At 53.1% G+C, this 27,006-nt stretch overlaps 1 protein-coding gene across 1 annotated transcript; it reads right to left on the bottom strand.

Moving 5' to 3' along the window:
- Positions 1–362: 362 nt before the first annotated feature.
- On the bottom strand, positions 363–3,522 carry LOC141406969 (uncharacterized). Its single transcript, XM_073993195.1, has 4 exons — positions 3,312–3,522; positions 3,082–3,209; positions 2,319–2,613; positions 363–1,287 (listed from the first exon to the last, which is right to left on the bottom strand). The coding sequence occupies exons 1-4, from the start codon at positions 3,520–3,522 to the stop codon at positions 1,091–1,093; spliced, it is 831 nt and encodes a 276-aa protein (XP_073849296.1). The 3' UTR covers positions 363–1,090.
- Positions 3,523–27,006: the final 23,484 nt, after the last annotated feature.

Genomic DNA, 27,006 nt, shown 5'->3' with positions numbered 1-27,006 from the left:
GGTGACCCGCCGTGGCGGGCTTCCCCAGGGACAGCCCAGGTGTGACCCATGTGGGCTCGAGGCCACCGTATTTGATGCCACCTGCAGAGCTGAGGGCAGCTGTCTCCCATTAAGCCAAGGCTGTACCAACCAAGCCACGTTCCCACATAATATTGGTTTCCAAAATACCTTTTTCCCCAGAAGAGAAGAGGCGTGGACTTACTAACCTTCAATATGTGTAACTCCTCCCGGGTGGCAAAACCAGGATGACAGAGAACACCGCGATTCTGCCAATGTATCCTAATCTCACATGCCTGTACACAAACTCCCAAGCATTTTAGCAAGCTTTTGGACATGAAGCTCAAAAGAATGACCCATCAATATTTTCCAATACATACAGCATCTTAATGTGTTTTTCTTTCGTGTTTTTTTTTTTTTTTTTTTTTGTAGACACAGAGTCTCACTATGTTGTCCAGGCTGCTCTGGAACTCCTGGGCTCAAGCGATCCTCCTGCCTTGGCCTCCCAATGCACTGGAATGACAAGCATGAGCCACCGTGCAGGAACCACAGCACCTAAATTCCAAAATAACCTTGAACCCCTGACCTTCCACCCGCCCTGGTGACTTCCAGAGATCGGTTCCTCTTCCCGTGCCAAAGGTTTCTTGTCTTTCGCGGCCCGGGTAAAGTCACTCAAGATGTTCCCTCTGCTTCTGAAGGCCTTTGACTGAGAAGCCACTCTGGGTCCTATCCCGACCCCAGGCGGTTCCACTGGTACTTGCACATCTCCGGGCCGGTTTAAGTCACGCTGGCCAGACTATTTCCACTTCACTCTGGTAATTTCTCCAATCCCAGCGTCTGCTGCATCACCTTTTCTTTCTCTGAGAATCCAACCCTACAGGAGGAATGCTGAGGCTGGGGGTCCTTTTACTAGAACGCTAACGCCAGAGCACTTCCCAGGGGCGCTGGGGGTCGGGCTGCAGGGCGGAGTCTGGCGCTGCCACTGGGGTCTCCCGCGGGGGGTGCTGGGCCTGGGGAGGCTACGCTGCGGGCTCGGGGAGTGCGTGGCAGACGGATGTCCCGGCCTGGGCGCAAGGAGACTACGGGCCCGGCATCACGTAGGCGCTCGCGGCGGGCGGGGCGGGGCCCACAGCGCCCCAACCTGCAGCACCCGCGCCCGCCCCGCGCGCTCAAGGGCGAAGGGAAGGTCACCGGGGCCGTGGGCTGGGGGCCCATCCCGGCTCCATCCTTGTTCAGTGCGCGGTCCCGAAACGGGAGGAAATCCGCCATCCGGGCCTTTCCACGCATCTGCTGCAGGAGGAACCGGGAAAATAAAAATCAAAACCCAGCTCCGGGCGCGTCGCGTCTCCAGCCCGCGCGATCGCTAAGGCTCCCAGGTAGCGTTCGCCTGGGAAGCGCGGATCTACCATCCAGCGGCTGCAAGGATCGGGACGCTCCACCGTCGGGGCACTGGCGCCCCCACGTGCACCCGGGGCCTGAGGCGCACAGTCTCCACCACCTCCGGCTCGTCAATGTTAAATGTCCTCCCGGCGCGCCCGCGTCGTGGGCCCAGACTCGGGCCCCTCCTGGAGAGCCGCTTCTACATTGCAGGGAAGGGGAAGCCCAGAGCCCGCGCCCCGGCTCCGCTGACGTCCCCGAGTCCCCGCTTCCTGGTCCTTCCCGTCCGCAGAGGCTGGCGGGGAGGGCCTGGGACCCATTTTAGTTTTCGGTATCGTCACTAGCCGAAAAGCAACTAGTGCAGGAAACCCTTTTTTTTTTTTTTTTTTTTTTTAAATCCTTTTAGGAAACCCTTTTTTAAACTCTTCCAACGGAAAAGCGACATGCTGGGGGGTGACGTGGGGCGGAGTTAGGGGGCGGGGGGCCACTTAGCAAGTGATCGCGCTGTACTCACGCTTCGGAGGGGAAGCCCGGCCCTGTCCTACAGCTCTGATGGAGAACGTCCCCCAAGGGCGCTCCAGGCGACCCCCTCTGCCAGGCTCAATTTAAAACATAAACCGGAGGGGGTGGAAACCTCACTCTCTTCCGGACGGAGGTTCCTACCGCCGTGTCCCTTCCTCCTCCGCCCCACCCGGCAAGGACCCCGGGGCTGCCTTGCCGGCTCACGCCGCCCCGCAGGTACCCCTGCCGCTCCGGGTCACGGGCTTCTCTCCAGTTCTCCCCATCGCTTCCCCGCTCGTCTCCCCGGTTCTTCCCATCGCTTCCCCACCTTTCCCCGGGTCCTCCCATCGCTTCCCTCTCTTCTGCCCCGTCGCCCCATCCACTTCGCCCTGTTCTCCCTCCTCCGTCCGTCACTCCCTCGCCGCCGGGAGGGGGGCGCGCACCTTGAGCATCCCCGCCGCTGGTCAGCACGCCGATGGCCTTGCGGGCCCCGAAGAGGTGCTCCAGGAACTTCCGCAAGGAGCCCTTGGGGGCCCGGGAGTCGTCCGCGTCCATGGCGAGAAGGCGGAGGGCAGCCCCTAGTCTGGCTGCGCCGCTGGCAATGGGAACCCTGCCGGCGCGCGCCCGACTCGGAACCGCCGCCAGGCCGGCGCCCCTGAGCGGACCCAGGGCCAATGGGCGGTGACGGGATGGACCCGAGCGCACGGGAGGGGCTGCGGGGCGGGGGCGGGGGCGCGGCTAGGGGCGGGGTCACGGCTAGGGGCTGGGGCAGGGGCTGGCGAGGGGGCGGGTGTGGGCAGGAGGACCTACGCGGGGGTCGTCCTAGGTGGGGGCCGCGCTAGCGGTGGGGGAGGCCGCAGAGGCGAGGGTAGAGCCACAGGTGGGCGGGGTCCCTGCGGGCGGGGCCGCGTTGCTGGTGCGCGAGCCTCGCGGGTGGGTTGGAGGACTCTGGTTGGGGGCTTTAGAGATGCCCCGAGCACCACAAGTGGGGACGGGGGCAGTGTCCTGGGGAGGGGAGACCGCAGCGGGGCGGGGTCACATCGTTTACCGGGCGCGCCAGAGCGGGGCGGGATAGAAAGCGGGGAGCATCTCCCGGGGGGTCGAGGGAGACCCTGAGTGTGCGGGAACGCCGGGGCGTGTGGAAACCCCTCACTTGCGGGGAGCGCCGATGCGGGGCGGGGTGGAATTGGGGCGCGGAGACCCCACCTGGACGCGGAGGCTCGCGCCCGGCCGCGCGCACAGCTTTTTGTTGCCGGCAGGATTCCTCTTGGGGCTGTGCTGGGAGCCTCGGGGCGCGGCTTCCTCGACCGCCGCCCCCAAGTTTTCTCTGCAGCCTGAGGTCGGGAAGGACGGACGGAGAGTGGATCCCCAAGGTGGTGAGAAAAGCTGATCGCGGCAGGCTTAGCTTTGACCAAGTTGCGATTTCCGGGGCCTACGGAGGCTGTGACGCTCCTGGGCCCCCAGCCCGGCCCTTGGGGAGAAGAAGCCTTGGGGTAGAGGAGGGTATCGGGCGCGACCCTCAGAGACCCCTGGGCGCGCGAAAGTCAGAGTGGGGCAGGAGGAGGCGCAACAGGACTGGCCTGGAGGGGAGGCGGGACGACCCTTCCTCCCCACGGACAGGCGCGCTGCTGTACGCTGTGCCGACATCGGCCGGCTTCACTGGCCAACTCCACGTGCTGAAATACGCACACCCAATGGGATGTGCGGTTGCCTATCCACAGCTTAACAGCCTGGTGCCAGGTACCCTGAGATGGGAGAGGGGGCAGCCCCGACAAAAGCACGGGCTTATGGGGCCCCGGTTCCTTCAGTGCTCACCCCACGAAGAAGGGCTCCCAAACGGCCCCACTGGACGGCTTACTGGAGGATGGTCCTGCGCAGTGGGTGTTTGTTGAACAGATAAGAGACAACAAAAGAGACTAAGAAGAGGTTTGTTCTGTGAACCGGGGAAAGTGAAGCAGTCGCAAAAGAGAGTCTCACCAAAGGGCAATCCTGGGGAAAAGATGGAGAGGCATGGATTTTTCTTTCATGTGTGCCTCATCCTGGGGCTCATCCCGCTGAGCATCAAATATTCATTGCAAAAGAGGAAAAAGAAATATGCTGCAGACAATGCTGAATGGTCTGATCTCTCCATTGGCCGGAATTAACGGGGCAGTCCCTAACCCCTCGTGGTCCTCAGAATCACCTGGCCTATGCACACCCCCACTAAACCACTGAAGTCCAGTTTCTTCGAGCGCAGCCAGGGAATGTGTATTTTTAAACAAGCCATCTAGGTTACTCTGATGAATGCAAAGTCGAAGAGCGCTGCTCTCATGCACTGAGCCTGAGCTTTATTCTATTAATAAAAAAGAAGAGGAGAATCCTGGGTGTCTTAAGGTGGCAGTTGAGTGGCCTTTGCCTTTTGGCGGGTAGGAGAGCAGACCGGGGCTCTAAGCACCCGCACCCACCGCTGGGCTCAGGATCTGTGCTGGAGAATAGAAGGGCTAATTTAATTATTCATGCCTTTTTAGAGCATATTACATGTGGAGAAGGTGGGGCACGCTGAATTGTATTTTAGCCAAATACCCCTTATCTCCTTATACACTAGATATTTGTATATTGAACATTAGGGGATGGGTCATTTGTCGTCAAATTGCCTGTAATACAGAAAACGAGAGATACAACCGAACAGTTCAACCATGACGAGTTAAATAAATGATGATAAAAATAGATGCTGCAATAATATTTAATTGCTGTTACCGCTACGAGGATAAGTGTCTACTGACATGGAAATATGTTCAGGACATACAAATAAGTGAAAAGGCAGTCCTAGACACAGTGCGACCCTGTGCGTGTGTGTGTGTGTGTGTGAGTGTGTGTGAGTCTGGATACATATGTAAATGTTTCTGAGCATTTTATTTCCTTTCTTTTGCTTAGTATAGGTAATGCTATTTTTTCCTCCAATGAACAGGTATTGTTTAGGGAAAAGAAATAGTTAATTAAAAACAATAAAATTTAGAGTGTCAACACCCCCAAGGTTACGGATTATGTTGAAAAGTTTGTCTGTATGTAAGGGCTGGGGTCAGGGTGGTCACTGACAGTCCTCACACATCTGTTTTCATGAGTTTGGCCCATTGCTCAGTCAGTCAAGGAATTAGCATATATTAATATATGCCTGTAGCTAAGATGGAAGAGAATAGCTATAGCTCTTTTTTTTTTTTCTTTTTTTTTTTTTTTTTTTTTTTTTTTTGCACGTCATGTATTTTAATGGTGCTACAACTAGAGGTATTTTTTTTTTAATCGTTAGCCTTAGCAATGAATCTTCTAATTCAAGAGGAAGATATTACATGCCGTGCTGACCGTACAGCTTCCACCCAGTAGGACCTGAGGTGTGTGTTTGTTCTTTATTGTCCCTTAACAGGTTAGTCCAAACTGTGGCCCACACCAGCACACAGTTAAACCACAGGTATGATTACTCCTTGGGCCAGGAGTGCAGGCTTCACTGGGCCCTCTGCCCCAGGGGATCTCCGCGGCTGCAGCAGGTGTCTGCCCAGGGCTGCCGTGTCTTCTGAAGGCTCAGGCTCATCAGGGGAGGAGCTGCTTCCATGCTCGCTTCTGTGTTGCTGGCAGGATTCTGTTGCTTACAAACTTGGACTGAAGGCCCCAGTCTCTCCGTGGCATCAGCTTCAGGCCGCCCTCTGCCCTGGGCAGGTGACTGGCTTTGCCAGAACTAGCACCTATCAAGAGCCAGGGGGAGAGTTCCAGTGGACGGAACCTGCAGCCCCTCCCAATCCAATCTCCGGAGAGACCGCCACCTCTTTTGCCTGGTTCTATTCATTAGAAGTGAGCCACTGAGTCCAGCCCTCTTCGAGGGTCTGGCTGTGAACACTAGGGGCAGGGGCCAAGGGGAGCCACTTGGGAGGGGAGGTGCTGCCTGGGACCTGCCTAGGACAAAGTGAAAGAGAACATGCATAGGGACAGATGCCCTTCCCACTTCCCCTCTGTGGTGAGCGCAGGAGCTGCCGATGTGCCCTAAAGGAGTTGTGGCATCCCAGGAGGGAAGCATCCTCCCAGCCATGAGGGCGCCATGACCCAGTGCCCCAGCATGTGGGGCTGCACATTCCAGGGCTACCTGAGCTGCAACCTCTTCCCCTTCCCTGCCGTCTCTGCCTGTGCATGGAGTGGGCGTCTCAAATCTGCAGGGACCGAACTGAGCTCAGGCCTCTGCACCCCCGCACAACCCCCCACCACTCAGTCTTCCTCACCTCAGCTCCTGGTGACTCCATCCTCCCAGGGACTCAGGCTGAAACCTTGCAGTGCTCCTCCACCCCGGCATCTAAGTCCCTCAGGAAAGTCCCTCTTGGCTCTTCATTGCATCTGGAGCCACAGGGGCCAAGCCACCACCTCTGACCTGGACTGGCACAGGCTCCCTCCCCATGCCCTGCTCTGCCCCCACATCCACCCCACTTCCATGCCTCGGGTGTCCTCAGCTTCAAAGTCAGGGTGCACCTATCAGGATGTAATTCAGGCATATTCTCTGCTGACTCGGAGTCACAGGCCCCACACATGGCCCACTGGCCTGTCCTTTGGTGCCATCAGATCCTGGTGCTGCCCAGAGGCCCATGCGGGTACCCAACAACCTCAGGCCCAGCCTGCTCTTTCTTGAGGCCACGCCCTCCTCTCCCTACCCATTCTGCCCACCTTCCTCAGGTCTGTCCTGAAAGGTCTCCTGCATGGTGAGGCCTCCCCCGATCACCCTCGCAGAAATTTTGGGCTCCATGCACACTCCTGTTCCCTCCCTGCTTCTCTTAAAACATCCTCCTCAGTGTCACACATGGGGCATTTCACCTATCTGCTGAGCTTCTCGACAGGTCCCCCTGCTGAACTCTGAATGCCGTGGATTCAGAGCTCTTTGACTATTCCCTGCTGCAGGCCCAGGGCAACAGCAGAGCCCAGGACAGAGTGAACCTGTCATGGGTGCTGCTGAATGAATGAATGAAGGAGTGAGTGAGTGAGTAAAGGAGTAAATGAGTGAGTAATAGACTGAATGGGTGAGTGAGTGAGTCAGTGAATGAGTGAGTGGATAAGTGAAGGAGTAAATGAGTTAGTGAGTGGGTAAATGAATGAATGAGAGAAGGTTAGTGAGTGAGTGAATTGCTGAGTGAGGGAATGAGTGAATGAATGAATGAGTGAGTGAGTGAATGGGTGAGTGAAAAAGTAAGTCAATGAATGAGCTACTTAGTGAATGAGTGAGTGAATAAGTGAGAGTGAACAAGTGAGTGAATGAGTGAGTGAGTGAATGAGTGAGTGACTGAGGGAATAAATGAGTGATGAGTCAGTGAGTGAATGAATGAGTGAGTGAGTGAGTGAATGACTTAGTGAATGAGTGAGTGGATGAATGAGTGAGTGAGCAAATGAGTGGGTGAGTGAGTGAATGGGTGAGGGAAAGAGTGAGTGAATGAGTCAGTGAGCGAACAAGTGAATGAGTGAGTGAGGAAGTGAGTGAATGAATGAACGAATGAGTGAATGAGTCAATAAATGAGTGAGTGTGTGAGTAAAGGGTGAGTGAATGAGTGAGTGAGCGAGTGAATGAGTGAGTGAAGAGGTGAATGAGTGAGTGAAAGAGTGAATGATGGAGTGAGTGAATGATTGAGTGAACGGGTGAAGAAATGAGTGAGTGAGTGAATGAGTGAGTGAATGAGTGAATGAATGAGTGAATGGCTGAGTGAGTGAATAAGGGAGTGAATGAGTGAGTGCAGGGGTGAGTGAATGTGTGAGTGAATGGCTTAGTGAATGAGTGAATGAGTAAGTGATTGAGTGAGTGAATGGGTGAATGAATGAGTGAGTGTGTGAGTGAGTGAATGTGTTAGTGAATGAGTGAGCGAATGAGTAAATGAATGAGTGAGTGAGTAAAAGGGTGAGTGAATGAGTAAACGACTGAGTGAATGAGTGAGTGAGCGAGTGACGGAGTGAATGAGTAAGTGAGTGAATGAGTTAACGAGTGAGTGAATGAGTGAGTGAATGACTGAGTGGGTCTCTCAGAGGAGATGAGGACCGGAGCTGCCCTCTGACTGCTACAGTAGACAGGAGCTGAGGGAGGAGTCTGAAGGGTGGGATGTGCCCACTCGGTACATATACCCTGCTCGACACATCCCCAAAGAAACCCAATCTCACCAGAGTGGTCTCTGGAGAATTATTAGTAACAACCTTTTTTAACAATATTTCACATATGCAGGATGATTTCTTACTTTCCTTTAAAATGCCAATCGTTTTTTGGACTTGGAATTCTCCACTGCTGGTCCACGCCACTGTATTCTCCCATAGGGGCATCCCCCGAGTTGGAGAAAGAGTCATTCCCAGGAATGGATAAAAGCAAGAAGGGCATCATCAGGTGGGGAAGCTTCTCCTATCATCCTCCCCTTCCTGCTTGGGTTAGCCTGAGTGACTTTGTTTGGAGGTCTACAAAATGCGGACGCATCAAATTTGGATAAAAACCTAAGCAGTTTAAGAGGTTGCAGTGCTAGCAGGAAGGTCTTTGGCTCCCAGCACCCTCCTCCCCTCCAGTCTCTGCTGGACCCAGTACTCTGACTCCACCTTCGTCCTTGGGGGTTTTCTTCCTTCCTTCCCAGTCACTGAGCCGCCTTGGGCTAATCTGCAACCTCAGAGGCGCAGCCCTCCCCCTTTCCTCCTGCCTCTTCCTCCCTTCTCACTTTCCTTCTGCTTCTTTCGGGACTTTGGAAAGTCCAAGAATAAGCAAAACCGTAGACCAGAAAACGCTGCCTTCAGCCCATTCCCCTCCCACCAGCTTTCCCTTCAGACTCCTTGATCTTTCAAAATTAGTTTGCTTTGTATCTAGATGCTAAACTTTATATAGAAAACAGGTGGGGTTGGTTTCTTGGCCGGGTACAGTGGCTCACACCTATAATCCCAGCGCTTTGGAGGCCAAGGCGGATGGATTGCTTGAGGTTACATGTTTGAGACTACCCTGGGCAACACGGGGAGACCTCGTCTCTACAAAATTCAAAAAAAAGAAATTAGCCTGGAGCGATGGCACATCTGTAGTCCCAGCTACTTGGGAGGCTGAGGCAGGAGGATCACTTGAACTCAGGAGTTTGAGATTACAGCGAGATACGATTATATCACTGCACTCCACTTTGAGCAAGAGAGTGAGACACTATCTCCTAAAAAAATAAAAATAAAAAGGGCTGGAGTCCATATCCAAGCCCACCGCCAATTGCGACATGCGGATCTTTTATTTTTATCATCCGCCTCTCTTGTCTAAGTGCCAAATGACACTCACATCGTGTGTAACTCCTTCCACCTTTGTCTGGCTTCTCTTTCCTTATGTATTAAGAATCAGGTTGCATAGAGTTCTGAGAAAATAAAATAATAAATCAGCTGTGTGCCATGCTCATGTGTATAATCTCAGTGCTTTAGGAGGCTGACACAAGGACAGCTTGAGACCAGGAGTTTGAGACCGGCTTTGGCCACATAGCGAGATCCTGTCTCTACAAAAAATAAGAAAATAAAAATAAAACATTTGCAGGACATGGTGGCACACCTGTAGTCTCTATATACACTACACAACACATATAACACAAAAAATGTGCGTTAACCGACTCTCTGCGTGATCACTGAGGCTTCCACCCAAGAATAGGCTATTAGTAAATTCTTTTTAGCGTAGTCAAAAGTTATTGTACGAATTTCAACTGTGTGGCGAGTTGGTGCCCCTAATATCTGCATTGTTCATGGGTCAATTGTATTGCTTAAGAGGTGGCCATTGGAACACTCCTTAGGGGCTTTTTTTTTTTTTTTTTTCTTTTGAGATGGAGTCTCGCTCTGTCGCCCAGGTTGGAGTGCAGTGGCCGGATCTCAGCTCACTGCAAGCTCCGCCTCCCGGGTTTACGCCATTCTCCTGGCTCAGCCTCCCGAGTAGCTGCGACTACAGTCGCCTGCCACCTCACCCGGCTAGTTTTTTGAATTTTTTTAGTAGAGACGGGGTTTCACCGTGTTAGGCAGCATGGTCTCGATCTTTTGACCTCGTGATCTGGCCGTCTCGGCCTCCCAAAGTGCTGGGATTAGAGGCTTGAGCCACCACGCCCGGCCCAAGGGGCTATTTTTTTGTTAAAAATTTTTTGCCACAATGGGCGACTCATTTAAGGCCCTAGGATTCCTCACTTCTGAGCTCCTGCTGCCATAGACCAAGTGCTGATCATTTTTGGTGCTCAACATACTTGTGGCTTCCATCCATCACAGGTCTCACTCTGACCTTCCAGGAGCTGCTCCTTCCACTGCCTGTGATCCTGAGGGTCAGCACGTCCAGCCAGGCCAAGTAGCGAGATCAGTCCTCTCCTCTGCCCCAGTTCATGGATGGGCACAGGATGCGGGTGGTGGGGGTAGTCCACCCGGTTCCTGCTAATCCCACTGGATCATCAGGTGGGGAGAGTCAGCTTGCATAGTGAAACCAAAGAGAGCTGCGAGATGGAGAGTGAGAGTGAGATGCCAAGAAAGTGGGACACACACACACACACACACACACACACAAAGAAAAAAAGAAAAAGAAAGAAAGAAAGAAAGAAAGAAAGAAAGAAAGAAAGAAAGAAAGAAAGAAAGAAAGAAAGAAAGAAAGAAAGAGGGAGAGTGAGAGAGACAGAGAGAGAGACAGAAAAAGTCAGAGAAGCAGAGACACAGAGAGACATAGAAAGATGGAGAAAGAGATGAGGGGAAGAGAGAGACAGAGACACACACAGAGTCTTAAAAAGAGACAGAGAGAGACAGAGCAACCAGTAGAGAGACACAGAGAGGGAGAAACAGAGACAGACAAAGTCAGAGGCAGAGAGAGATGGAAAGAGAGATGGGGAGAGGGACAGAAAGAGAGAAGCAAAACACAACATTCCTTGAATTGCTTCTCCCTGAAGTCACCATTCTATTTCTGCACTTCCAGTTGCCACCAAGAATCTTTCTAAGTCACCTGTCCTCCTTCCTTCCCCATCTTCCTCATGCACTCTTACTGAAGCCTCCTGAAATCTGCCTTCCCAATGACAACTCCTCCTTGAAATGTCACCACTGACTTCCAAACAACCAGCAAATAAAAAAGATTTTTAAAACAATTACTTCCACCAGTTTCTCAGTTTCACTAAAAGTTATGGTGCTCTTTCTTAATACCTCTCTCGAAAATCTTTCTCTTTGTTTTTTATTTCTTTGCATGAATTAACATGAAAATAGAGCACAACATATTATAGTGAATATAGACTATAAATGATGTTTTGTGCATACCTTATTATCAGTGATAAACACTGTATAAGTAATTTATTTTTGCCATTGTTTTCTTACTATGGTTTGAAATTGTCCCCCAAATTTCAAGTGTTGGAAACTGAATCCCCCATGCAGTAGTGCTGAGGGGAGGGATCTTTAAGGGGTGATCAGGTCATGAGGGTTTCGCCCTGGTGAGTGGACTAATGTTGTTATTGGGGGAGTGGGTTCCTTATCACAAGAGTTGGTCTGTTACAAAAGTGAGTATGACCCCTCTTACTCCTTCATGCTCTCTTGCCCTTCCACCTTCCTGTGGGATGACACAGCACAAAGGTCCTTGCCAGATGCCCACCACCCCTTAACCTCATACTTCCCACTTGCAGGACTGTGAGAAGTGAATCTCTGTTTTTGTAAATTACCCAGTCTCAGGCACTCTGCTAAGAGAAGCAGAAAACAGGCTAAGACAAAATGTTTTAGGATCCTCTTCCCTCACAGTTGCAGTGAGAAGTTTATAGCTTTGTTTTGCTTTGTGGAAGACAAAATGCTAAGTAATAGGCATAATTTCGAAGGTTTCTCCTTCCATCCAAATATTTGATTCATTTTAAAATTTCTATTACACTGAGTTGTTGACCCTTGCTTCTGATGCCTCAGAGATGTCTGGAAGAAAACCACGGAGGAAACCTTGGGTGCCATATAGTCTATCTTATCTAAGCGCCCTCTGGACTTCGAGAAGGCTTTCTGTGAAGCAGAGAGCTAACAATGTAGTCCAGCTCAAGACACTTTCCTGGAAAAGTTTTCAGAACACAGCCATTCCTGGGGAGCATCACAGCTTTTAGACTTCACAACAGGCACCAGAGAGCAGTCAGAAGACCATGGAATATTTTGCCTGAATTCCTTCCAGCATTGTGTTCCAGGAACCTTGAAACTCCCTCCCCCTGCATGCAGGTCTTAGGTTTCTCTTTCCAAACCCAAACAGACTTGTTTTTAAACAATCCCCAAGGAGACGATGTCTTACCATTACATATAATTGAATTGTAAATCTTCTAAATTCAGAAAGAAAAAGTATGGAAATAATTCAGAAGCCCTTGAGTTTTTAGCCAGAAGAATCTGCAGTGAGGGGGAGACTCTCTTTATCCTGCGAATTCCCAGCATGCTTCTTCCACACACGATCCTTGCTTGTGTCTCTCTCCAAGCCTGTCTGTAAATAACCCACTCATCCTTCCAAGCTCAACTAACACTCCATGTGAGAGAAACAGTTGGTTCAACATCCATTTCCTCCTCCGCTTCTGACCAAGGCTCTGCACTAAATGCTTCATTCCCCAGCTGTCTTTGTGCACCCACGTGGCCATGTGGGTCCATTCTGGCCTATGTGATATAAGTAGAATTGTTGAGCAGGACGTCCAAAAGGACTCCTTAAAAGGAGCCAAACTACTGAGTATGGGGTTGTTTTATTTTTTCTTTTTCCTGCTGCTTTGAATGCAGCGGTGATTGCAGGAACAAAGCTGCTATCTTGGGGCATGAGGTGATCTAGAAGATACAACCACCTTCAGTCAAAGTGCCTGAGGCAATGATAAGAGAAGCTGGGCTCTCTGATAAGATCACAGATCCAGTGCACAGGGGAGGATTGCCTGCCTTCAGATTCCTTTCATGTGAAAAGACAGACCTTTATATGTGTGAGCCTCTGTTAGCTTGAATCTTCTGTTTTATGAAGCCAAACTTAACCCTAACTGCCATACACCGTCTACTTCTATTTTATGATGCTCTCTCTAATCTCTTAGGTAATTGTGTCCCCCCAGAAACCTATGGAGAGCTGAAGGGGTTTTAGGATCATGGAATTCACCCTCCTCCTTTGGTAAAAGAAGACAAAGGCCAGAGAGCTGTGTGATGGCTGAGGCATGCGATTGTAAACCAAAAGGTACCTGAGACCGATCTCAATCCATTTAAAAGTTAATTCTGCCAAGGTTAAGGACGTGCTTGGAAGGAAAAAACACAGGATCGTGAAACACTCTGTGGTCTATGCCTTCCTCCCAAGATGATTTTGAGGGCTTCAGTAGTTAAAGGGGAAGGGTGGGCTGAAGAGGAAGGGTGGGCTGGAGGGAAGGGTGGGCTGGAGGGGAAGGGTGGGCTGGAGAGGAAGGGTGGGCTGGAGGGGAAAGAGGGAATCTGTGGTGGTCCTCAGGTTGCAAGAGAAAGAGAGCAGATGGGGAATGATCAGTTATGTCTTCATCTCGCATGCGGTAAATCAGTCCTTTACATAAGATAAGGTGAACATAGACCAGCTTCCTGTGGAGGTATGTAACCCTTTATCTGAGCTATCTGCTTAGGAACAAAAGGAAAGGCAGTTTCTTGCATGATTCAGCTTCAGTTTAATGTTTTTTCCTTTTTGGCTGTAAATTGGGGTCCTGAGGCTTTATTTTTCCCTGCACACTATATTGTATGTGAAAATTGTTGTTCAGGACCTAAAGTTGTTTACTTACTCCAGCTACGTCCCTTAGCTCAATTTCCATTTAGAGTGGCTTCTGGAAGGCTGGAATTGAAATCCACCAGTGCCCATTTCAAGGTGTTCCCAACATCACCTAGGAAAAAGGAGCCCGGATATGCTTCCCTATGGATGCAGGTCAGTCATCATAATGCGCAGAAACAGCATGGACCTCAGCCTGGAGCCATTGTCCTGAAAGGGGATTCTTCCCAGCTTCGGCCTGCGACTGATCCCTGAGAAGCGACCGCTCCATCCCTGAACCCTTCCTGCTTGTGTCTCCTCACTTCCTAGTGATCACGGCATTCAGCCTCAGAATGCCGCAGGCCTATCCCACTGGAAGCTGCCGAGGTGCCTCCTGCCACACAGGACGCCCGGCACAGCAGCAGGATCAAGGGACCAGCAGGGAAGAAGCTGCAGTGATTTGGGGGAACAGCCTGAAAATCACCTGGAGCCTGGTGGCAGGTGGTCCCACCTCCTCCCCAATATTAGGTACCAGAGAAAATGACAATATGAGCAGCTCATGTCACCATTATTAGTAGAGTCTTTTTATTCTTTCCTTAATTTTTTGCCATGAAATTGAGCTCTATAGGCCCATTTCCTTTTTTCTTTTTTTTTTTCTTTTTTTCTTTTTTTCTTTTTTTAGACAGAGTCTTGCTCTGCTGCCAGGCTGGAGTGCAGTGACGCAATCTCGGCTCACTGCAAGCTCCGCATCCCAGGTTCACGCCATTCTCCTGCCTCAGCCTCCTGAATACCTGGGACTGCAGGCGCCCTTCACTATGCCTGGCTAATTTTTTGTATTTTTAGTAGAGACGGGGTTTCACCGTGTTAGCCAGGATGGTCTCGATCTCCTGACCCCGTGATCTGCCCGCCTCGGCCTCCCAAAGTGATGAGATTACTGGCGTGAGCCTCCCCACCAGGCCTATAGGCTCATTTTCTGCTTTTAATGCCACCAATACATGAAATTCCAGAGCTGCTTCAGTAAAAAAGTTTCATTTTCATTATTCTATTATTCATTACATTAATTCTATTATTTTATTCTCTTTGTTTTTTTTAGAGGAACTTCAGCATGAGAGGGGCTATCCCTGCTGCCTTGTGGCTGCAGAAGGAGAGAGAAGGAGCCTCTCCAAAAAGGGGTTTCATGAAAGCCCTGAGGTGAGATACTCACTTCAGAAGGTTCAGGACAAGGACACTCACTTTGTTCTGTGCGGTGTGGAGACACGGGTGAGCGTTCCTCAGTGGCACCAACTGTTTCCCTCTTGTCCTCAGCTGCCAGTGCCCTGGGATATGTCATTTGGACAGAACACTTTTCCATGTCCTGCCATCCATTCCACGGAGGCAGGAGAAAGGGGTCTGGAGGCAGGAACATAAGGCCGATTCACCCTGACTTCGGAGAACTAATCAAATGGAAACTCTTGGGCTATGACAGGAAATATCCTCTCCATTTACACAGGGCGTACACTGAGTACATGACTTTGTAATTGTACTTCCTCCTCTTCATTTACATAGGGTGCACACCAAGTAACCAATGGAAACCTCTAGAGGGGATTTAAACCCCAGAAACTTCAGTAACGGGCTCCCTCTGCTCAGGCGTTCCCACCCTGTAGAGTGTGCTTTCATTTTCCATCAATCTCTGCTTTGCTGCTTCATTCTTTCCTTGCTCCATTTTTGCATTGTGTCCAAGTCTTGGTTCAAGGCACCAAGAAGCTGGACACCTTTAACCAGTAACATTATCTTAATATCTTGTTTCAAAACTGAATTCAGTTTTTCATCTGTTCACCTAGCTTTTAGAAAATTAAAGTGAAATACAAATTGGAACTTCCACAGCTTAATACGAGGGTCACTATGAGCTATACAACAGGTTTGATGTTTAAAAGTTTGTAACATTTTTTGTTGCTCTTTCATTTACAAACTACAGTAAATATTTTATTTCTTATGTTTAATTATGAAATATATGACACGTAAGAGTCTATAAAATTTGGGTGGGCACGGTGGTTCATGCCTGTAATCCCAGCACTTTCGGAGGCTGAGGCAGGTGGATCATTTGAGGTCAGGTGTTCAAGACCAGCCTGGCCAACATGGTGAAAACCGTCTCTACGAAAAAAATACAAAAAGTTGTCTGAGCATCATGGCAGACACCTGTGATCCCAGCTACTCGGGAGGCTGAGGTGAGAGAGTTGTTTGAACCCGGGAGACAGAAGTTGCAGTGAGCCGAGATCATGCCATTACACTCTAGCCTGGGCTACATGAGCAAAACTCTGCCTCAAAAACAAACAAACAAACAAAATTGAATGTATAATCCGATAGATTAATAATTGCACTGATGTCATCATCCATTAGCATCGAGTGTCTTGAAAGGCTACAATATGCCCTTCCTTGATCACCTGGGTCTCCCTTCTTCACCCAGACATAGGACTGATGTGTTAATGTTTGTCTTGCTTTTCATAAGGTTTATCATTTCTGTGTATATTATTAAGCAATGTCATACGTTATGGTTTGTGAACTGTATATGGAATAGCAGCGTATTTTTCAGTAATTTCCTTTGTTCACTGTAATTTTTCATTGTTGATACTTCTAACTGCAGTTCATTTTCACAGCTGTATCATATTCCACAATGTGACTGTGCCAGCTTTTTTCCTTGATAGAGGTGTGTTCGGATGGCTTTCAGGTGTTTTCTATTTCTTCAATCACTGCCTAAATATTCTTGCCCCGTATGTGTCTCTTGAAGACAGTGCAAGGGCATTTCTGGGGCAGACATGCCTGAGAAGGCAAGTGTGAGGCCACAGAGGGGCGTGTCTAGCTTTTTGTGAAATACAGTCTCTTAACAGGAGCAACAGCAGTGCATACTTTGCCAGCAGTTGATCTTTTCCACCTTTTGGATTTTTGTGGCTCTACTGAATGTGTTTCTTGAATTATTGGATGTATCCGCAGTACTTTGTTTACTTAAGTTTTGTAACTTTTTGCACGTGGACTTATCTTCCTTGGAATTTTATGTGGGGAGATATTTTGAGGACAGGGTTGCATTGTTTCAGCAAAGATGTTCACTCACATGGGGTAGAGGTGAAGTGAGCAGCCGCCTGGTGCCACGTCGATTTCACCCATGCTCTCAAGGTCTTCCAGCACAAACTCCTGGAGGACTGTTTCTCATCGGTTCCCAGGGTCAGTGGTTTTCCCTCCACCCAGCACCAATGCAGGGACAGCTGCTCTCCTTGCTGCTCCTGCTCTGAGGTGGGCTTTTATTTTAAGTCTAAGATGTCAGATTTTTGGCCTCATTTTGGAGAGACACACAGTTTTGTTTCTGATGCCCCATCCTCTGTGCAACTGTCTAAACCGAAAAAAAAATTCCACTTTTGTTCCCGCCAATTCTTTATTGACTGCTGTGGATTCCATCCTTCAATGCGAGCTCAGTAATGCACTTACAAAGATGCATTTTTGTAGGTTTTACCCAACATCTCAGTTTTTGTTGGGAAAGCTATTTAGTGTCCCTTATGTTGAAAGTTGGAAGTGCCTGGCTGACACCATAGGTGAGAGAGCGGCTCTTATCCCTTTTCATCATCTTCCTGCTGGGTCCAGGCCTTCTTTTCCTCTGTGATTAAGCTGCCACAATGGGCCGGGTACGGTGGCTCATGCCTGTAATCTTAGCACTTTAGGAGGGCAAGGTGGGTGAATCATCCGAGGCCAGAGGTTCAGGACCAACCTTGCCATCATTGTGAAACTCCGTCTCTACTAAAAGTACAAAAAATTAGCCCAGCATGGTGGTGCATGCCTGTAATCTCAGCTATTCGGGAGGCTGAGGCAGGAGAATTTCTTGAACCAGGACCCGGCAGCTGGAGGTTGCAGTGAGCCGAGATCATGCCACTGTACTCCAGTGCGGGCTACAGAGTGAGACTTCGTCTCAAAAAAAATAAATAAAATTTATATATACATATATATATATGTATATGTATATGTATATTTGAAGTATTATCCAATGAGAGCAGGTGTTCCGGAAGACCTTATCTAAATACAGAATCTGAATGGGGGTCCATGTCACACCTGCCATTTTTTCATCTTCGCAGCTGGGCTTTTCTCCTCTTCTCTGCTGGACTGTGCTGTTTCCCACAAGGTGTTCAGAGAGTCTGCCCTGAATCGTACAACCAGGAGATGAGAAGCACAGAGTGACACCAGCAGGAGAACATAAAGATGCGGTGACAGTTATCCTCCTCCTGCAGAGTCCAGAGCAGTGCACTCCTACCGCTGGTGCCCTAGCTAAGCCTGGGGGCCAGCATGCCCGATGATAGTCTGGGAGTGCTGCAGTCAGGGTCCCCACAATGGGCACCCAGCCTGTGCCCTTGCAGTCTGCATGAGCGTGGCCATTGTCACCTCAGAGCCCCTGGGTACAGATCAATGCATCCTACCAGAGCTGCATGTGAGGAAGGACCATGTGAGTCCCGGGAAAGAGCTGAGGCCCTGCAGGGGGAGGTGGCCATGACTGAGACCTGATGCCTGTCTGGAGAATTGTCTGTGGGTGTGAGTGGCACTGTGGGGTCAGTGCCCAGGTTCTGCTGCTCCCCCTTCTCAAAGATCAGGGCCTGAGCAGGGGCTGGGGTGTGTGTGGCACCCGGAACTGCAGGGCCACCACCCATGTGTGAGGCTGTCATGGGGACCTGAACACGGTGTCGTGTGCAGACCCCACCCATCGATTGGCCCCAATTCCTGGCCAGCTTCTGCCAAGGTGAGAGGGTGGAATTTGGAAGGTGGGTGTAAGCTGAAGCCTGTCCCCCAGTGGCTGACATACAGTGGTGACACTCTGTGTGGGGGAAAGAAAGAGAGATCAGACTGTTATTGTGTCTGTGGAGAAAGACGAAGACATAAGAAAGTCCATTTTGATCTCTGTACTAGGAAAAATTCTTCTGCCTTGAGATGCTGTTAATCTGTAACCCCAGCCCCAACCCTGTGCTCACAGAGCATGTGCTGTATTGCCTCAAGTTTTAATGGATTTAGGGCTGTGCAGGATGTGTCTTAGTAAAAATGTGTTTGCACCTCCTGGGCTCCAGGCTGCCAGCTGCCTGCCCAGGGTCTGAATGTCCTATTGTGACCTGTTTCCTCACCTGGCCCAGAGGACAGATAGGGAAGGTTTGTTTTGAGGATTGGGCAGGGTAATCCCAGTCAGCCCTCATTAGCTTGCCTATCCTCCAGGTCTTTTTGATTTCTTTTTACTCTTCTTTGTTATGAAACTCTGGAGAACTGTCCTCCAGCATGTCTTCAGCTGGGGAGGTGGAAAGGCTGGACCATGCCCTTGGCTTCAGGGCCCCTTCTGGGTGCCCTCTCCTCCTAGGGTTTTTAAAAGCATATACTTAGCAACATACCCTGTACCTTAGGGAGCTGCAGAGAATGTCCTGCGTGTCATAACCAGTTCCCTGACCCCAGGCCATCATCACACCCCAAAGCCCAAATAATTTCAGGTGGCCAGCTTCAGACGAGAGTCTGAACTCAATGCTTGTTTTCTGGGGTCTACACAGCCCCGTAAGATGGGGCTACCTCCATTCTACCCCGTGGCTGCCCCAATCCATTAGGGGCCTCAACTCCAGTGATTCCTAACTGGGAGTAAGGTTCCCCAGGCAAGGAATGCAGCCCTCCCCAGGATGCTGGCCTGGCCATGTCCCAATGGACATCAGTCCTGGAGCAAGAGGTCCAAGGCAGGGAGTTTCACCCACCATTTCAGCAGGTGTGGTGATCTTCCTGGGTTCCTAGCCTTCAAGATGGAATTTTTACACTGTGCCACAGTGGGGGTAACAGAGGCACAGGGCCGGTGAGCAGTAAAGAAAGAAAACCTCTGTGACTAGGAAACGTGTCCCTTGCCCAGCACAGCCACTCCAGGATAGCACCCTTTGGGATGTACCGCTGAGCTGTTCCTGGCACATGGCATGGCACTGGGGTGGAGGTCAGCAGCTTGTGGAGTTGGGGGAGGGGTGCTGGCAGGAGCGGGTAATTTTGGTCCCACCATGGGGAGGAAGGGGACATTGCCCCTTTCCCCATACCTTGGGCACAGCAGCAATTTTCTTCTCTGATGTGTGTGGGCACCAATGCCTATGTGGGTGTGGGTGCGTCCTCCCGTTTTGTTGATGAAGAACCTTCTTGCAGCCATCGGTGTGGGTATGGGCACCACACGTGCCTGGCAGCAGGGTGGTGTCTGCGGAGGCTTGGCTACTATATGTCTCACTGCCACCTCCCCAGGGGAAGCAGACCCTGTGCCCTAGTGCCCCTCATAGCCAGTCCCTCACATTCTTCACTTGGCATCTCCCTGCCAGATTCTCCTAACTCAGCCCCTGCCAGGTTTCTCCAGGCACTGTGGGCCCTGGGATGGGCTCAAAGGAGGCATCAACTGTGCTGTCTGCCTCTGCCTGAAGTCAGGGATCCCTGGCCACTACTGGCCTCTGGTGAGCAGGGTAGGTGGGGAGGTCAGGGGTCAGCTTTTCCACTCCCTAGTCTGCACTGGTGAAGTCACCACGTGTAACTGGCCTGGAGGCTGCTCTGTGTCCTCCACAGTCCCTTGATGCATTATATTGAAGCCAATCCTTGTGTGAATGACTTGACCTGTTGTTACTGCCCAGATCAAACCAGAACCGAAAGACTCTTGCACTCGGGCCCAGAGCCTGGGGCTGAGGCCGCCATGACCACCCTGTTCTCTTCCTTCTGGGGTCCCTAGGAAGCTCCCAGGACTGAATGATCCCCACAGAACACAGTGTCCAGGATGGGAGGGCTGGAGGTCAACTCCCCCCACCTCTACCACCACAACCAAGAGGCCCCATGGAGGTTGGCCCTGAGCTGTGGGTCCCTGTCGGATGCAGGTTTCCACGGATACTTCAGGGGGTGAGCATGGGTCCTCCTGGCTGACGGGAGTCTGGTGGGCACTGGGTGTGTGGGGCCTGTGTAGGTGGGTTGGACAGCACTGGGCCTAGCCAGGGAGCCGGGGACTGGTGTGGCCAAAGTGGGCGGCAATATGTTGCCAGAACAAAACTACAGTGCAACCAGCACAGCTGATAGGGAGAAGGAGGCCTGCCTAGCAGGACCATCCACCCCTGTCCTGGCCCCAAGCCCAGACTGCCTGCCTGTACTGGACATTGCGTGGTCCAGGAGGCCTGGGCATGAGGGTCAGGTGGTGTGTCCCTGGGTTCCAGACTTTGGTGGTCTCTTGGGAGCTGAGCATCCTCTGGACAGGAGGAGGACTCGCGGTCCACTGTTTGTATCGGCCCCTGGGGGTGTGCCCCCACCCCAGCTTCTGAGCCTACACAGGGACGTGGCCAGCGCTCCTCCCCTGCTCTGTGGCTCCAGCTCTGAAGAGCTCACTGGTGACTCTGACAGCTTTCTCCCCAAAGCTTGGGTCCTCGTCTGTGGTAATGGGGTGTCCCAGGCCCCCTGCAGGCAGGAACCCACCCCCAGCTCCTCTGGTGGGCCCTCCTGGGCTTTCTTACCTACTGGCTTGTGAGACCCGGTTGACCAAACTTGGTGTCCTATTTTTATTTTGGCCTTTTTCTTAGTGTGTGTTTTCTTTAACTACTGCTGTGTAGATCTTCTATTGGAGTTTTAGGTAGAGAATCTTGCCCATCCAGAGGGCCTCCACCCCAGAGACCCTCCACTACGGCTCCCCCATCGGCTGGTCCTGCCTGTGCTCCGCTTGGTGTGAATGTTAAGTGTGATGGAACCACACGGCTGCTTGACCCTGCATCTCCTTACTTCTTGTTGCTGAGGCCAGTTCTGTTCTCTCTTTCAATAATGTTATCCTCTACCCCCGGCTATTAGGAATAACATCATAGAGGGGTGTACACTTTCTTCGATGTTAGGAGTAATATCCTCTCCCCGCCGGATATCAGGAACAAGTCTATTAATTACTAATATTAATAAATATAATAAAAATTAATAATAATCATCAATATTAATAATCATAATAAAGACAGTAAAAATTAATATTGCTTAAAAATGTAAACGATTAGTATTAATAATGAATAGTAATATCACTATTAATAATAAAATAATGATATCGGCAATTAATGTTGTTTAAGTCAATACTAAGAGATGTTGGTAATAAAAAAAGATTAATATTAAGAATTAATAATATTGTTAAATGACATTAATATTAATAATTAATTTTAAATGTGCATAATCCTATATGTAAAATAATTATCCATAATTAATAATGTATCCTATTAATTAAGTGTCATTAATAATTATTAAAATCGATCATTGATGTTTAATAATTAACCATATTATTACTCCTAATACCACAAGGGGTGTACACCTACCTGTGATGTCGTTCCTAATATCCAGGGACAGAGAGCATGATATTAGTTTTAATATCGTAGCTGGTGTACACTCCCGCTGTGACACTGATCCTGATATCTAGGGGGATAGAATATGACATGACTCCCAACATAGCAACGAATGGACAGCCACCTGGTGATATTGCTCCTAATATTCACGGAAGAAGCGTATGATATCACTCCCCATATCGCAGGGAGGGTACAGCTCTTCTGTGATATGGATCCTAGTATCCGGAGGGGGAGAGGATGATAATAATTCCAGTATCGCAGGCTGTGTTCACCCGCCCTGTGATAGTGTTATTAATATCCTGGAAGGGAGAGGATGATATGACTCCCCATAGAGCAGGAAGCGTACACCCAGCCTGGGATATTGTTCCCAATATGCATGGAGGGGAGAGGCTGATATTACTCCCAATGTGGCAGGGGGTGTACATCCACCCTGTGACATTCTTCTTAATATCTCAAAGCCGAGAGGTTCATATTACTCCCAGTATGGCAGACACTGTACACTCCCGCGTGATACCCTTCCTGATATCAGGAAGAGGGGAAGATGGTATTAATCCCCATATCGCAGGAGGTGAACACCCACTTGTGATATCTTTCCTAATTTGCAGGGGGAGAGAGGATCATTTCATTCCCAATATTGCAAAAGATGTACACGCTCACCGCGTGATATTGTCATTAATATACCAAGGCACAGAAGATTATGTTACTCCAAATATCGCAGAAAGTGTACACCCCCCAGTGATGTTGTTCCCATGATCCGGGAGGGAAGAGGATGATATTACTTTCAATGTCGCGAGGGTGTAAATGCCACCGGTGATACTGTTCCTAATTTCCACCTGGGAGAGGATGATATTACTCAGATATCTCAGGGGTTATAAACACTCCTTTGATATGGTTCCTAATATCCAGGCGGGAAGTGGATGATATTCCTCCCTACATTGGAGAGGGTGAACACCCGTCTACGATACTGCTCGTAATGTCTACAGGGGGAGATGACATTACTCGCAAAATCTTAAACACGCTGTGTGTCCATCGTGGATCCTAATACACAGGAATAGATATAACACCTCAAGTCGCGGGGAGTGTCTACCCTGACTGTCACATTGTATCCTATACCTAGTGAGGAGAGGATGATTTGGCGACCAATATCCAGGAAGTTAACACGCCCCCTGTGATATGGTTCCTCATATCCACGTTGGCAGAGGATGACAATACTGTCAATATGAAAGGGGTTGTCCAACTCGCCTGAGATATTTTCTCTACTATCCAGAAGAAGAGAGAATGATAATACTCCCAATAGTGCTGGGTGTATCTTCCGCCATGTGACATTGTTCTCAACAGCTAAAGTGAGAGAAGATAATAACATGCATTGTACTGCAGGGGGTGTAAAAAAACAGTGACATTGTCAGGGGGTGAGCCACCCCCGCGAGGTGGCTCCCAATAGCCACCCCCTCTCCCCCCTTGGCTATTGGGAGCCACCTCGCAGGGGGTGAGCCACCCCCGCGAGGTGGGGACCAATAGCCACCCCCTCTCCCCCCTTGGCTATTGGCTATTGGGCGCCACCTCGCAGGGGGGTGAGCCACCCCCCGCGAGGTGGGGACCAATAGCCACCCCCTCTCCCCCCCTTGGCTATTGGGCGCCACCTCGCAGGGGGGTGAGCCACCCCCCGCGAGGTGGGGACCAATAGCCACCCCCTCTCCCCCCCTTGGCTATTGGGCGCCACCTCGCAGGGGGGTGAGCCACCCCCCGCGAGGTGGGGACCAATAGCCACCCCCTCTCCCCCCCTTGGCTATTGGGCGCCACCTCGCAGGGGGGTGAGCCACCCCCCGCGAGGTGGGGACCAATAGCCACCCCCTCTCCCCCCCTTGGCTATTGGGAGCCACCTCGCAGGGGGTGAGCCACCCCCCGCGAGGTGGGACCAATAGCCACCCCCTCTCCCCCCCTTGGCTATTGGGCGCCACCTCGCAGGGGGGTGAGCCACCCCCGCGAGGTGGGGACCAATAGCCACCCCCTCTCCCCCCCTTGGCTATTGGGCGCCACCTCGCAGGGGGGTGAGCCACCCCCCGCGAGGTGGGGACCAATAGCCACCCCCTCTCCCCCCCTTGGCTATTGGGCGCCACCTCGCAGGGGGTGAGCCACCCCCCGCGAGGTGGGGACCAATAGCCACCCCCTCTCCCCCCCTTGGCTATTGGGCGCCACCTCGCAGGGGGGTGAGCCACCCCCCGCGAGGTGGGGACCAATAGCCACCCCCTCTCCCCCCCTTGGCTATTGGGCGCCACCTCGCAGGGGGGTGAGCCACCCCCCGCGAGGTGGGACCAATAGCCACCCCCTCTCCCCCCCTTGGCTATTGGGCGCCACCTCGCAGGGGGGTGAGCCACCCCCCGCGAGGTGGGGACCAATAGCCACCCCCTCTCCCCCCCTTGGCTATTGGGCGCCACCTCGCAGGGGGGTGAGCCACCCCCCGCGAGGTGGGGACCAATAGCCACCCCCTCTCCCCCCCTTGGCTATTGGGCGCCACCTCGCAGGGGGGTGAGCCACCCCCCGCGAGGTGGGGACCAATAGCCACCCCCTCTCCCCCCCTTGGCTATTGGGCGCCACCTCGCAGGGGGGTGAGCCACCCCCCGCGAGGTGGGGACCAATAGCCACCCCCTCTCCCCCCCTGGCTATTGGGCGCCACCTCGCAGGGGGGTGAGCCACCCCCCGCGAGGTGGGGACCAATAGCCACCCCCTCTCCCCCCCTTGGCTATTGGGCGCCACCTCGCAGGGGGGTGAGCCACCCCCCGCGAGGTGGGGACCAATAGCCACCCCCTCTCCCCCCCTTGGCTATTGGGCGCCACCTCGCAGGGGGGTGAGCCACCCCCCGCGAGGTGGGGACCAATAGCCACCCCCTCTCCCCCCCTTGGCTATTGGGCGCCACCTCGCAGGGGGGTGAGCCACCCCCGCGAGGTGGGGACCAATAGCCACCCCTCTCCCCCCCTTGGCTATTGGGCGCCACCTCGCAGGGGGGTGAGCCACCCCCCGCGAGGTGGGGACCAATAGCCACCCCCTCTCCCCCCCTTGGCTATTGGGCGCCACCTCGCAGGGGGGTGAGCCACCCCCCGCGAGGTGGGGACCAATAGCCACCCCCTCTCCCCCCTTGGCTATTGGGCGCCACCTCGCAGGGGGGTGAGCCACCCCCCGCGAGGTGGGGACCAATAGCCACCCCCTCTCCCCCCCTTGGCTATTGGGCGCCACCTCGCAGGGGGGTGAGCCACCCCCCGCGAGGTGGGGACCAATAGCCACCCCCTCTCCCCCCCTTGGCTATTGGGCGCCACCTCGCAGGGGGTGAGCCACCCCCCGCGAGGTGGGGACCAATAGCCACCCCCTCTCCCCCCTTGGCTATTGGGCGCCACCTCGCAGGGGGGTGAGCCACCCCCCGCGAGGTGGGGACCAATAGCCACCCCCTCTCCCCCCCTTGGCTATTGGGCGCCACCTCGCAGGGGGGTGAGCCACCCCCCGCGAGGTGGGGACCAATAGCCACCCCCTCTCCCCCCCTTGGCTATTGGGCGCCACCTCGCAGGGGGGTGAGCCACCCCCCGCGAGGTGGGGACCAATAGCCACCCCCTCTCCCCCCCTTGGCTATTGGGCGCCACCTCGCAGGGGGGTGAGCCACCCCCCGCGAGGTGGGGACCAATAGCCACCCCCTCTCCCCCCCTTGGCTATTGGGCGCCACCTCGCAGGGGGGTGAGCCACCCCCCGCGAGGTGGGGACCAATAGCCACCCCCTCTCCCCCCCTTGGCTATTGGGCGCCACCTCGCAGGGGGGTGAGCCACCCCCCGCGAGGTGGGGACCAATAGCCACCCCCTCTCCCCCCCTTGGCTATTGGCGCCACCTCGCAGGGGGGTGAGCCACCCCCCGCGAGGTGGGGACCAATAGCCACCCCCTCTCCCCCCCTTGGCTATTGGGCGCCACCTCGCAGGGGGGTGAGCCACCCCCCGCGAGGTGGGGACCAATAGCCACCCCCTCTCCCCCCTTGGCTATTGGGCGCCACCTCGCAGGGGGGTGAGCCACCCCCCGCGAGGTGGGGACCAATAGCCACCCCCTCTCCCCCCCTTGGCTATTGGGCGCCACCTCGCAGGGGGGTGAGCCACCCCCGCGAGGTGGGGACCAATAGCCACCCCCTCTCCCCCCCTTGGCTATTGGGCGCCACCTCGCAGGGGGGTGAGCCACCCCCCGCGAGGTGGGGACCAATAGCCACCCCCTCTCCCCCCTTGGCTATTGGGCGCCACCTCGCAGGGGGGTGAGCCACCCCCCGCGAGGTGGGGACCAATAGCCACCCCCTCTCCCCCCCTTGGCTATTGGGCGCCACCTCGCAGGGGGGTGAGCCACCCCCCGCGAGGTGGGGACCAATAGCCACCCCCTCTCCCCCCCTTGGCTATTGGGCGCCACCTCGCAGGGGGGTGAGCCACCCCCCGCGAGGTGGGGACCAATAGCCACCCCCTCTCCCCCCCTTGGCTATTGGGCGCCACCTCGCAGGGGGGTGAGCCACCCCCCGCGAGGTGGGGACCAATAGCCACCCCCTCTCCCCCCCTTGGCTATTGGGCGCCACCTCGCAGGGGGGTGAGCCACCCCCCGCGAGGTGGGGACCAATAGCCACCCCCTCTCCCCCCCTTGGCTATTGGGCGCCACCTCGCAGGGGGGTGAGCCACCCCCCGCGAGGTGGGGACCAATAGCCACCCCCTCTCCCCCCCTTGGCTATTGGGCGCCACCTCGCAGGGGGGTGAGCCACCCCCCGCGAGGTGGGGACCAATAGCCACCCCCTCTCCCCCCCTTGGCTATTGGGCGCCACCTCGCAGGGGGGTGAGCCACCCCCCGCGAGGTGGGGACCAATAGCCACCCCCTCTCCCCCCCTTGGCTATTGGGCGCCACCTCGCAGGGGGGTGAGCCACCCCCGCGAGGTGGGGACCAATAGCCACCCCCTCTCCCCCCCTTGGCTATTGGGCGCCACCTCGCAGGGGGTGAGCCACCCCCCGCGAGGTGGGGACCAATAGCCACCCCTCTCCCCCCCTTGGCTATTGGGCGCCACCTCGCAGGGGGGTGAGCCACCCCCCGCGAGGTGGGGACCAATAGCCACCCCCTCTC

This window comes from Macaca fascicularis, chromosome 6 (genome assembly GCF_037993035.2).
Source record: "Macaca fascicularis isolate 582-1 chromosome 6, T2T-MFA8v1.1".
NCBI lineage: Eukaryota > Metazoa > Chordata > Mammalia > Primates > Cercopithecidae > Macaca > Macaca fascicularis.
The sequence above is the reverse complement of the archived record's forward strand: the minus strand, read 5'-3'. Positions and strand labels throughout refer to the sequence as shown.

Coding starts and splice junctions, on each gene's coding strand:
- LOC141406969 (XM_073993195.1), bottom strand. CDS start 3,522: ATGTCGGCACAGCGTACAGCAGCGCGCCTGTCCGTGGGGAGGAAGGGT. Junction 2,614..3,081: donor GCGCGAGCCTCCGCGTCCAG/GTGGGGTCTCCG, acceptor CCCCGCCCCTAG/CCGCGCCCCCGCCCCCGCCC. Junction 1,288..2,318: donor CAGCGGCGGGGATGCTCAAG/GTGCGCGCCCCC, acceptor TTCCTCCTGCAG/CAGATGCGTGGAAAGGCCCG.